Source organism: Chenopodium album, chromosome 16, assembly GCF_948465745.1.
Source record: "Chenopodium album chromosome 16, dcCheAlbu1.1, whole genome shotgun sequence".
In the NCBI taxonomy this organism is placed as follows: Eukaryota; Viridiplantae; Streptophyta; class Magnoliopsida; order Caryophyllales; family Amaranthaceae; genus Chenopodium; species Chenopodium album.
The window spans coordinates 45,848,226-45,861,018 of record NC_137849.1 but is presented as its reverse complement, the minus strand read 5'-3'; the positions used below and the strand labels follow the sequence as shown (position 1 = coordinate 45,861,018).

Genomic DNA, 12,793 nt, shown 5'->3' with positions numbered 1-12,793 from the left:
TAGGCTAGGTCATGATTATATGCTGTGTCGTTTTAAGAAAAATATTGCTAATAAATTACAGTTGCCGGTTTATTTTATGTTTTTTTTCTTTTGAAAAAAAAAATTAACTTGGACATGTTGACTTGATTCTGTTAACTATCAGTGATTACATATCTAATTAGTTTTTAAATGCGAATTAACATTTAAAGTAAGTTTTTGTGGCAAATTTGGCGTCCCATCATAAAGCGAGGTAATGATAAGTTTGTGTAAACAACCTGATCCAGTACAACATGTAACGCTACACACAGACTCAGTGTTATATCGCGTTTGTTCATCATAATCAGATCAACTTGTCCAATATAGAGTGTTCTCTACCTCCCAAAAGCAAACATGGTACAAACATATCAAAAAATGGAAACCCTTATACCATGAAGCTAGCTAGCAAAGAAGCAAGAAGGAAAACTAATAATTGAATTGATTTTGATTAGTTCACAACAGTTCCCACCCATGTGGAGCATTTAGTGACATAGATAAAAATTAAGGGGACCAATTTAATTTTGGTTGAAAAAAAGACAAAAGACAAAAGACAAAAATGGATGAATCCTTAAGGACTAAAGAGTCAGCATCTATCTGATCGATCTTCACCACTTAGCTGGGTTCCTAACTAACAACCTTCATTTGGAAGCTGTTGTTAAGTACTTTTTGTTGCTGGTTTCTCACACACTTAATTATGCTACTCACATGTCCCTATACAACCATATAATTTGATCATATACATGATATAACGTTAATACTTTCTCTGTTTTACATATACTGCAACATAAAAGAAACACGCGTGAATATATTGTTTGTGCTCTCATGATCAAAGCAACAATGAAGTAACAATACTGTATTTATAATATATAATATCACCTATCCCTTATAGCGCCCAATTTATAACATCAAATTAAAATCGGTCTTATGTCATTACTATTATGTACTGTATAGTTTACATTTATCTCTAGTAATGTTTTTTTTATTATTTATTTTTTTATTACAAGTAAAAGATATATAATGAATTACACTAATTAAAAGTGCTAAATTTACCAAGGTGAAATTCTAATTTTGATGAAGTTTATTTGTGGTCCAAATACACAGAAGAAATATAAAAAATTCCATTATGCGAGTTAAAGTTGAAACTGATCGTATGAAGGCTGCCTATTGTTGAAGTGGATGGAGATTATTTGAATGGACCACGACTCATTTAAGCTTAGGTGTCATGCAAGGGTATGTCAACACCAATTCAAAATCCCTAGATATTTGAAGAGCAGCCTGAATGCATGCATGCTTGGAATATATGAAGCATAACACTGAACATATGTGTTCATTGCCCATTATTTATAATGAGATGTTCACAAGGACAAGGGACACCATTTTCCGTGTCATATCCCGATATTTATTACGGAGTACTACATACAAAGTACATAATCCGTCCGTCTAAAATTATTATATTACGAGTAGCTGTTATGTTGGTATACATACATATATTAAAGTATTCCAGTAACTAAAAAAAAATGTGATTAGATAAATTGGACTTAAATATTATATAATTTTTTTTTTATTAATTTTTTTAATCAATCGTGGTCCACAACTCTATTTGATAAACCCTCTCTGTTAGATATAAGTCATATAACTAATTACTCCGTTCTTTGGTCATCATAGAGTAGATATTTTTATTTAATTATGAGCCAATACCTATTTTATAATAACAAAATACAGAGTAAGAGTTTTTTTATTTTTAATTTCATACTATGTGTCTAAGCTAGAAAGAAAAATCACATATACTCTAATATGTTCAGAAAAAAATTATCGTATTTACTAAAACATAATGTTTTATAATTATTAGCTACTGAAAATGTTTTTTCAAAAATTGATCAAGTAAGAATGGAAGAAGAGTATTGCGAGAATGATGCACTTAATCCAAAGTCATTTTAAAAAGAAAAAAAAAAAAAAAAATTTGCATCAAAAAACATTTGAACTTATGTTGATATTGAGAGTGGATGTCCACATACCAAAAACATTGTACTTAGAAATGGAAGGACATACACGCAATAGAATTATACTGAATAAACTAGTAGTAGCAATTAAATTAAAAAAAGTTGGCCTAAGGAAAAAACAAGCAAGAATAAATAGCCTTACAATCAATAATTAATATTTGAAATTGAAATAAATAAAAGTCAATTAAATATCAGTCTCTGGTAGCTGAAAATGATGAGTCAGAAAATGAATGCCCATGAAAACTCATCAAGAAAAGCACACAAATTAAAGAACAACCTGCTCCACCACCCCCTTAATTCATACAACGTCAGTGGGTTAACCAACTTAGACCAACCGGCCACTTTTATGGACCACCCACAATTATTTGGATTACATATTATGTGGCACTCTCCCAATATTTCTCTATTTAATTCTCCTTTCCAATTACTTCCTATATTATAATTTGCTACTTCTACTTGGCCCATGGACGGCCCATGGTCTATTGCTTTCCATGTTACATTATTACAACTTTAGATGACGGTTAATTAAGACATGTTCGCTTCACTTGAGTACGGTATGTTGTTAGGATATTATTAAGATATGGACCGATGTATGTACTACTTTATTTAAACCTTTATCGTAACTTTACAATAATGTATAAGAAAAAAATACTAGTATGAAATATCAAATGTTATTACGTTATTTGTCTCAATTTTCAAATATGTAGTTTTCATTATTTTAAGGTCAGTTCTGTTTAGTATTTACATTATTTTCACTTATTCCAAGAAAAATAAGTTTAGTTAAAAAAAATTTACTGACACAGTAAAAGTTTAAAAGAAACTTATTAGAGTAAAAATTATACAATTAATACAAGCTATCAACTACCAAGAACATAATATATATTAGGTAGTTCTGACATTAATTTCTAGATGAATTTTACCAGTAAGAGCTTAAATATTCTGCTAAGATATAAATGGAGGCAGGTCATGATGAACTAAGAACAAGTTCAATTTGTAAATGCATTGAGCTGTATACCATTTTTTTTTTAACCCAATTTCAACGTTACAAGTATGTAAATATGTAACAAGCAGACAAGCTAATTAACATGGAATTTATGTACACCACTAAACTTGACAGCTTGAATTATCATTGCTGAAAATGACAGCTTGAATGAGCTTATTAGATTGATTGGCCGAGGCAAGAATTTGCTAGTTCTTTCTCCTCAATGAGCTCCTTCTCTGTTGCATCCATCTTTGCTCTTGAAAACTCGTCGATCTTTAGCCCTACAACATACATAGATTCAAGGTAACCTCCCATGTTACACAAGCAATACCGCGCTATAAGACATGGATTGAAAGTAAAAATATTTCGCTGATATTGCGTAGTTAATGATAATATTGGTGAGGTACATATACACTAGTTTTAAGATTGTTATTTTGGGACGGAGGCCTAGCCTAGAGGGGTACATACGTATGAACGTAAAACAAATTTCAGACGTTTAATTTAATTAGAAAAATATACGAGTAGCAATCAAGGTGAACTAGGAGCTTACCCTGTACTATAGACCATTCTCCATTCTTGCAAGTTACAGGAAAGGAGTAGATAAGACCGTGTTTGATACCATAAGAGCCATCAGAGTATACTCCCATCGAAATCCACGTTCCCTAGAATGAATTAAAGTTGTATCATACATGAAGTGATGAAAATGTTCAGCAAGAAAAATAGCAAACATTCTGCTGTGACATAAAAGGAATTCATTTCATAAAAGATGTTAAACCTTGTTTGTTCCATTCACCCAATTGTGAATGTGGTCACAAGCTGAACTTGCAGCTGACAACGCGCTTGACAGTTTCCGTGCCTTGATTATAGCTACACCCCTCTGCTGTACTGTAGTGATCAATTCCTTGTTTAACCTACTTATGAAAAGGATATGAAATTGATTATAAATTCCAAGTTCCTACATTGCTACAAGTTCATATAAAGGCCAATAAGTTCAGATAAGTGAAATTCAGGTGAAAAGGACGAGTATTTAAGGTGTACCAATGATCATCTGCTACAAGTTCTCGAACATGCTTTACTCCATCGGTTGTAGTTACAGTTGCATGATTTACATCTGGATATAATGTCGAAGAATGATTTCCCCATATTATGACATTCTTTACATCACTAGCATGAACATTAAGCTTCTCAGCAATTTGACCAATTGCTCTGTTATGATCAAGCATTGTAAGACATGTAATGTTTTTTTCAGGAATCGAAGGTGCGAATTTCTTCAAAATGAGTGCATTTGTATTAGCAGGATTTGCAACCACCAACACCTGTAAGAAAATTGATAACATGTTATAGGAAAAAGATCATAAATCTCAACGAGTAAGCTTAAAAGCAAGGACTAATAAACTCGACCACCTTGCAATTTTCAGCAGCCTGTTGTTCAAGTGCAGAAGCCTGAGCTTTATAAATGGATACATTCTTTGACGTGACATCCTTCCTTTCCATTCCTTCCTTCCTAGGAAACCCGGCTAGCATTATTGCTATGTCAACACCTTCACAAGCCTCCATGACATCGGTAGTGGCTACAATATCTGCTTAAAACAAGGCCAACATCATCCTTAACACATGCCTCAATGAAATGAGGGTTACTTTTGATAGTGTTTAACAATATACCTTTGAGGAGAGGAAAGGCAGCATCGATTAGTTCCATTTTGACACCATTCAAGGCCTCTGCAGCTGGCTCAATATCGAGCAGATGGAGAATTACAGGTTGGTCTGGTCCGAGCATCAGTCCTCTCGCGATCATAGGGACTAACGCGTACCCAATTTGTCCTGCAAAATTCATTTTATTAGACCAAAATCCTTACATGTATGCTAAGCTATATTAACAAAAACATTCATATCAAATTCAGCCTTCTGCATAACAGCATAATCATATTTTCAAGGGTGCATATTGCTGTCAACTTGTATCTTAACAGCAAGAATAAGTAAAAGAATATGATTTTTCTCTGTTATGAGTATATTCTCAGACAAAATCTTCAAGCATATTGTGACTCGAAGCCAAAATGGCAAGTCTTGTATAAGACAAGTGTACAATAAAACTAGGAATATAGAGACTTTTACGAAATGCATGACAAAATTACGAATAAATCTAAAAAATTGAAATTTGAAAGCATAGCAAATTATGAAAGATTATCAAGTGTCAAATTGCATGCCTGCAGCACCAGTAACAAGCACCCTAGTGGGCTCTTTTTCCATCTTTACAGAGCTCCAAATATGTTTGACCAACAAATATGACAATATACAACAAATAGAAACAACCCAAAATTTCTCAACAAATTCTAAATTCAAATTCATTCCAATTTTTTCAAGTAATTGAAAATTTTCCATTTCCTCTACTAATGAAATCCCCATAATAAAATAGGTTAATTAATTGTTACGTCTAGCAAACAAAGTTGATCCTTTTATAGCAGTTAGTAGATTAGATACCAATTCCAAGAATCATAAACTGTAGTTTCATGCAAGGCATGAAATATCAAAAACCAACGAGTACAAGGTATTAAAAACCGACATTGCACTCACTTCAATGTCAAGAAAGGAATATATGGAATATCAAGACATTAAGCATTTAAAATATATCTTAAAAAGAGGACAACATAATTGTTATTTGAAAAAGGTACGAGAAATATCTATTCTAGCAGGTGCATGACTTAAACTTAGACTGATCACATGGCTTGGTACGCACACAACTACATGGTACACTGTACACCCAATACCGAAAATATTGATAGAGTAGCAAAAAGGTCCTACCGGGAGTCGAACCCAGGTCGCTGGATTCAAAGTCCAGAGTGCTAACCACTACACCATAGAACCCCATGTTGATGTTTACTTCATTTCTACTAATATTATAAAATCTTATCGTACGAATAGATAAACTTCCATTTTGATTTGACGAACTAGTGAAGAAAGCTGTAGAAAGACGCAACTGAAAAAAACTTGCAGAAAAATTAGAAAGAGAAAGAAGAGAGAGAAAAATGGTGAGGTTGATCAAGGCATCATCGTCCTCATTATCAGCAATACGCCGCGTTTTAGGTGGAAAAGCATCATTTCAATGTCAATGGCGGAGAACTCTCTCTTCTCATCTTAATGACGAGGTTTTTTTTTTCTCTAATTTCTTCTTAATTGATGATTAATTTATTAATTACAGTAATTAATTAATTACATTTTCTGATTGTTGTTTTGATTGATGATGGTAGCAGGTGTTGGTTGAAGGAAAATCTCATTGCCGAACTGCTGTTCTTCATCGTCCTTCTGTTCTTAATGCTCTCAACACTAACATGGTAAATTCTTTGTTTTCTCAGAAATTAAATTTCAGCTCTATTTTTAATTTTTTATTTTTGTATTTGAGGTTCATTTTATGCTTTAAATTGTTGCGTGTTTGATGATTTTAGGTTTAATCGATATCATTATATGTTGTAACAAACTTGAAAAAGTAGTTTTCACTTTTTGTTCGTTTATTCTCAATATACTATCTCCATTTCATATTATTTGCAACAATTTCACGTAAAATAGACGGGGAAAATGTCTAATCGTTGCAAATAATACGAAACAGAGGTAGTAATTGTGTTTAATATAAGAAAACAAAAATATGTATTAGAAACTTCTAGGAGTGGGTTCAAAATACTTCCATTCAGAATGAACTTACTTCCATAGTTACATGATTCACCATTGAACGTTGCATAATCTAGTCTTGTTCTGACATTGTGCTTACAATGCTTGCTTTTGTCTAAACTTAGGGTGCTTTGCTTCAAAAGTATTACAAATGTTGGGAAGATGATCCTGATATTGGATTTGTGATGATGAAGGTAGCTCAATCTGATTTTGTTTTTATGTCTTTTCAATCTATTTGAGAAACGATTGTGTGGCGTTAAATCTCTTTTGTTTCCCATATTGGAAGGGCAGTGGCAAGGCATTTTGTGCTGGTGGAGATATTGTTTCACTTTATCACTATATCAACAAAGGTTTGATCTTCACATTGTTTAATTTAAGATGTAACCTTGCCAATGCCATGACTTCTACTTATAATTTTGCAACTTTTAGGTTCTGTTACACTTTTATTATTCTTAATTGTGTTTCGTGACTTTTGTTCTGTTTATTTCAATAAGATGTTTGTAGCATTACATGTACTAGCTTTTAGATAAGAATCAGGTAGTATTAAAGTCTTTGCATACTTGGATAAGCAGTTCTCATATGGTAAATTTAATTGTGCATGCTTACATCTACTAGATCATAAAGAGGAGTGGGGTTTAAAAAGTATTCGAATACTTATTTAATAGATTTATGTGGATATAATGTCCGTACCTTGCAGTTTTTATTTTTTTGGTTTAATGTACTTTGTCATCCTGTTTGATGGATTCAATATCTGTTTTTCAATGCAGGAAAGATAGATGACTGTAAAGAATTTTTTGGAACCTTATACACATTTATATACATGCTTGGCACGTACTTGAAGCCTCATGTGAGTACATTTTGAGCAACTAGCTCTTTTAGTTGGTGGAGAGATTTCTCTCTATACCCATCTATTTCTGTGTGCTATGGGTTTTATGGATTGATTCTAAATGCTTACATCATGATGTAAAACTAGTGTTAACAACTGAAAATTTTCTGTATTCTTCAAGGAAAAATGTTTTCAACCAACCACCAGACATCTCAAACAGTATATGTGTGATAGAATTGAAAGTGACTATGCAATGGAGGATATTGTGTTAAAAGGGTACACATATAGTTTCATGACTATTAGCCTTTCAAGTCAAGGGACCTCAGTTGATCTATTTTTCACCAGCTCTTGGCAAGGAGCTACCTGAAAGTGGCTTCATGTTTGTTATAATCTGAACCGTTGTCACCTTTGATGTTGAATGTGATTTGAGAGCCTATTCTATGGATTGACATGCTAATGCTACAAACTTTTGAACTTTTATCTTCAGTCCATAATTTGTACTCTCGATTCATTAGTGAAAGTAAATAAAACAAACTAAATTGGATTAAATGTTAGGAATTAGTTTGTGGACTTAAATAGTTGTTACTTCTGAATTCTGATATTAATAGAGCATTGCTTATTGTTAATTTTTCCGTAGAATACTAATATACTAGTCTGCAATTGTGCGAAATGAACACTCCTAATATGGTGGTATCATTCTTGCAATGTTTGATTTGTGACTTGTAGCATTGGGCTTTGTTCTTCTATTAATCAATCAATCAAAGCCTTAATCCTATAAGTAGGGTCAGCTACATGAACCAAAAATGATTATTCTGTAAAGTCATCCACAAAAATCTTCCTCCTCCATCCCTTACAATCAAATGCCTCATGCTCATGCAAATCCATATACTTTATATCCTTCCTAGCTCCTTCCAACCAAGTCATTCCCGGGGTCTGTTCTTCTATGTACTGTTGTAATTCAAAGTGAGGATGAAGAAAAATGAAGCTTCAGTTATGTACCGTGGGTTTTTATTTTTTTATTTACTAGATGTTTCTGTAATCTGTGTAGGTTGCCCTTCTGAATGGTATTACAATGGGTGGTGGAGGAGGTGTTTCAATTCCAGGGACATTTCGTGTTGCTACCGACCAAACTGTGAGTGTTTGCCTTTGTTGTATGCTTCCTGAGTCGTACTGATTCTTTTTGCCACCTTTTGAAGCAAGATATATATACTCGACTATATCTTAATAGTTAATATCAATAAATAAAGAAGAAACAGAAAGATCTTTTGTGATTACCTCCCTACCTGTTATTAGCTTCATCCTTGGATTGGTTGAATGATGACTTTGATGAGGTATCTGAACTCTAAAAAAGCATGGATTACCCTTTGCAGCCTGTTTGTTGGTTTGTGATAAGTAATGCTTTTATTTGTCATTTTGCAAGGTAGAACTCATGCCTAGTCCACGGTAATGAATCTCCATCCTCAAAGTTCTTTCTTCAAAAATCTTCAACACCACTTAATACCATCTCTAAAGTGGTAGTTGAAATTTATGAAGAAATTCACATTTTTGGGAATGGACAAGTGTTACCATCGAGTCATTGACGTTGGCATGAGGACTTTGCTTTCAAAGTTACATATAAATTACGATCTACCCTGCAGGCTGTTTATAGTTTTAAATTGCATGTTAATTTGAATTTATCTAAGCATAGAATTGGAGAATACATCTGCTGCACTTTCCATCAAAATGATGTCTGCATTGAGTTTGGGACTCTCTTTAGGTTTACTTCTAATTATGTTGTTCCCTCTTTGTGAGTTCAGGTTTTTGCTACCCCAGAAACTCTAATCGGTTTCCATCCTGATGCTGGGGCCTCTTTTTATCTTTCTCATTTACCTGGTCACATAGGTAAGATTAACCTTTTGTCTTCTCTTGATTGTGCTTGTGTTACTATTACTATTGCCTTTTCTTTCCCCAAGGAATGCACTTAACACATGGGAAAGTCCTGAGTAGTGAGAAATGCTAAGAAATTATCTGTAAATTCTTCTTCTTCCCTTCATTTTTTGGGGTGGGGTGGGGGGGTGGAGGGGTTCTTTAGCTTGATCAATGATTCTTCATTGTTAAAGTTTCTCCCTCCTCATATTGTAACAAACGTGGAATCGTCAAAACCGAGAAAGGAAGGAGGGAAACCAGATGGATGTATTGGTGACTATGACCCGATGGTTTTGTGGTGGTACGGGATGGATCACCTCTTGGGTAATTACATCTAAAAAAACAAAAGGTTTAGTTTTTCAGCTGGCATTGACCTGTTTAGTAAAAGAGCTAGATCTGTTGGCTGGGCATTTTAAATTTTATGCATCTTGCATCCTAGTATAATTTACCTCCACAAGAAGACAGAAACCATTGTTTATTACCCTGCTTTTCCTCTTGGAGCATTAGTATTACTTGTATTGGACAGGTGAATCTTTGATATAGCATCCTTGTATTTAACTCAAGTTACTCAATTACTTTCAGTATTTTTTGCTGAATGATATGTCACTGCCTTGTTAACTTAATTTGATAATTACTTTTTTCCCTTGTAGGAGAATATTTGGCTCTGACCAGCAAATCTCTCAGTGGTGCTGAAATGCTTGCGTGTGGGCTTGCTACACATTATTCACTTAGTGCTGTCTGTTCTATTGCATTTTGTTCCCGATACTGTGTTCTTTTGTAGTGATGCAAATACTTACTATACTCTCCTGAATTTGACAGAAGCTTCCTCAAATAGAAGAACATTTAGTCAATCTGGTCAGTGATGATTTTTCTGTTGTTGAGACTTCCCTGCAGGAGTTTGCTGACATTGTCTCTCCTGACAATATGAGCATACTTCACAGGTTTGCTTTACTTTGTGAATTCTGATCTTTGGCTTTAAGTATTCTTTATGGCTCACAATATTCTTGCTAGAACTTTGAGTATTACATTGTTTAAGGGTACTGTCTCAGTATCTTGTGCTCTATGAATGAATTATTTCCAAGGAACAAAACTAGGTGAAAGTTTAGATGTTTTTAGTTACTTCCTGGATTTCTACTGGAATTATGGGAACTATGAGCTCAATGAATAAACATTTTCCCATCCCCATAAAAAAAGGTCAATTTCTTCTCACTAGCTGATGTAGCTGCAGAAATATTTTTCTTCTATGTTATCGACATCCATTTAGTCGCAGGCTTTGTTACTTGGACTTGGCTAGAAGTGTCTGACACCTGGCATATATTCAAGTGTCAAACATGGCCATTTTATGAAAATTTTGCATGATCTTCCAAAGTGACTTTATCTTGGCTAGGACTATGACTTTATCTTTTCTGTTCTCAGTGTCTGTCAGGTTTTTTTTTACTGTATTGACAGATGGCTATTGATGTTGCCTTTATTGTTTGTTCCTCTTATGTCTATGTACATCTCATTTAATCTACTTGTTCAGGATGGAGACCCTCAACAAATGTTTTGGCCATGAAACCGTTGAGGAGATAATGGATTCGCTGGTACGCTTATTCTCCTAGTTTTTCAACCAGTTTTTACAGCTCTAAACTCATTTTCCTTTAGTCATGTATACTACCTTTGAAATGCCTGGAAAAATTGTCACATGTCCTGTTATGATTTTGTAAAATTATATATCTGCTATTACCCCTTATATGACATGATTGTCATCAATAATGCTCAAAAAAGAAATGGTTTATATGCAATTGCTATCTTCAGGAAAGTATCATAAAGTAGTATATAGTTAATCACATACTAGAATTTAAGGACATGGTTCTCCTGATGAATGCCATTTGGGGTAGGCGAATAGTTGAGAGAAAGTGCCAGTAAATGAAACTCCTGCATAGAGAGCAACACTTTTTAGTAAAATCAAACATAATATATTAAATTATTACAGCCAGTGGGAATACGTTGTTTTTCATTTATTGGAAATTATGTGCTATTATATGATGCTTCACAAAGTTTTTGCTTTTGCCTGCTCTATATGTTGGATAGCTGAGGTCAGTGGCAGTGCTTGTTCAATAATCATGCTCTGGTTTCCTGTAAAAAATCACTTTCAGTCTTCTTTTTTATCTGCTTAATTGGTGTTGCAATTGCTGCTGCCTCTCTCTAGCAATATGTGGCAAAGCTGGATTACACATATTGCAGGATCATGTTTGTTGGTTTGGTGCTCAATATTTGACTTACCTCATGTTGTTTGATGCCTGTGATGGTAATTACATCTGTAAATTTGCATTGAAAGAGGTCTATGTGTGCAATATTCTCAGGAAGATGAGGCAACTAAAACAGATCATGCTTGGTGTGCTTCCACTTTGAAGAGGTTGCGGGAAGTGTCCCCCCTGAGCCTGAAGGTTTCCTTGAGATCAGTGAGTTTCTTCCACCCATCTTTCTATCCCCTCTAAAAAAAAAAAAAAAAAAAGTGTGCATCTGATGCCCACTTTATGCCAACTTATGTATAACCCATCAGATACGGGAAGGTAGATATCAGACTCTTGACCAGTGTCTGGCTCGTGAGTACCGAATGTCGCTTCAGGGAATCACTGGAAAGGTCTCAAATGACTTCATTGAGGTATTAATGTGTTACATATGCTTGTTTATTATTTCTATCACCGCTATGCTTCTCTTAGTATGTTCTGGCATGCTTTCAGGGTGTACGGGCACGAATGGTGGACAGGGACTTCTCACCTAAGGTATTTTAATTTAAACATTTTCTTTATGGCCTTTCCCAACCTAACATATCCCCCCCTGGGTAATTGTGCGCCAAGACGAGGATCGGCCACCACGTTACATGTTTGTGCGCCCCTGCACTTGCTCATTACCAAGATGATATGCTTGGAAGTTTATCTAATAAAATTTGTTTATCTTGCAGTGGGATCCACCGAGTTTAGATAGAGTCTCCAAGGATATGGTGGATGAATACTTTTCCCCTCTCAGTATATCTGAACCAGAATTAGAGCTACCAACAAAGCAGCGAGAAGCATTTTTATAGTGACTTTGAAAGACCATTACTGTCCAACACATTAAACTTTTGGGTGACCTTTACTGTAAATAATCCTATTGATTTGCTCTAAATGAGAATTAGTCACTGAAATTGAGCAATGAAAAGTTGTGTTGCAGCTATATCCGATTCAATCATAGATTCATATTGGAATTTTTCTCCAGATTAAGAGTCTACACTCTATAGATGTGCTCCAAATGGCTTACAGTAAGAGTTTGTAGACATGTTCCTAGCTATTTGCAAAAATCAATGAAAAGGTGTACCCTAAATTGTTTCGTCACAAGACTCACAACCATTCAAAGGTAAAAATGGTTGTCTATTTTTTATCG

The 12,793-nt window shown here is 34.3% G+C and overlaps 2 protein-coding genes and 1 non-coding gene across 4 annotated transcripts; 1 reads left to right on the top strand and 2 right to left on the bottom strand.

Moving 5' to 3' along the window:
- Window positions 1-2,998: 2,998 nt before the first annotated feature.
- LOC145585585 (malate dehydrogenase, cytoplasmic-like) lies at window positions 2,999-5,400 on the bottom strand. Its single transcript, XM_081642286.1, has 7 exons — window positions 5,202-5,400; window positions 4,660-4,818; window positions 4,402-4,577; window positions 4,036-4,313; window positions 3,773-3,908; window positions 3,548-3,659; window positions 2,999-3,278 (listed from the first exon to the last, which is right to left on the bottom strand). Exons 1-7 carry the CDS (start codon window positions 5,398-5,400, stop codon window positions 3,175-3,177), a joined length of 1,164 nt encoding a protein of 387 aa, XP_081498412.1. The 3' UTR covers window positions 2,999-3,174.
- A 387-nt stretch (window positions 5,401-5,787) lies between these two features.
- TRNAQ-UUG (transfer RNA glutamine (anticodon UUG)) lies at window positions 5,788-5,859 on the bottom strand. Its single transcript has one exon. It is a non-coding gene; the product is annotated as a tRNA-Gln (tRNA).
- Window positions 5,860-5,966: 107 nt separating this feature from the next.
- Window positions 5,967-12,738, top strand: LOC145585584 (3-hydroxyisobutyryl-CoA hydrolase-like protein 1, mitochondrial). 2 transcript variants are annotated; one of them, XM_081642284.1, is made up of 14 exons: window positions 5,967-6,140; window positions 6,243-6,326; window positions 6,783-6,851; window positions 6,944-7,007; window positions 7,425-7,504; window positions 8,532-8,615; window positions 9,280-9,364; window positions 10,039-10,124; window positions 10,208-10,329; window positions 10,911-10,971; window positions 11,734-11,832; window positions 11,934-12,035; window positions 12,115-12,156; window positions 12,336-12,738. In XM_081642284.1, the coding sequence occupies exons 1-14, from the start codon at window positions 6,021-6,023 to the stop codon at window positions 12,453-12,455; spliced, it is 1,218 nt and encodes a 405-aa protein (XP_081498410.1). In that variant the 5' UTR covers window positions 5,967-6,020; the 3' UTR covers window positions 12,456-12,738. The 2 variants fall into 2 exon arrangements, with proteins under 2 accessions (XP_081498410.1, XP_081498411.1); XM_081642285.1 differs by having other exon boundaries at window positions 6,246-6,326; window positions 12,336-12,737.
- Window positions 12,739-12,793: the final 55 nt, after the last annotated feature.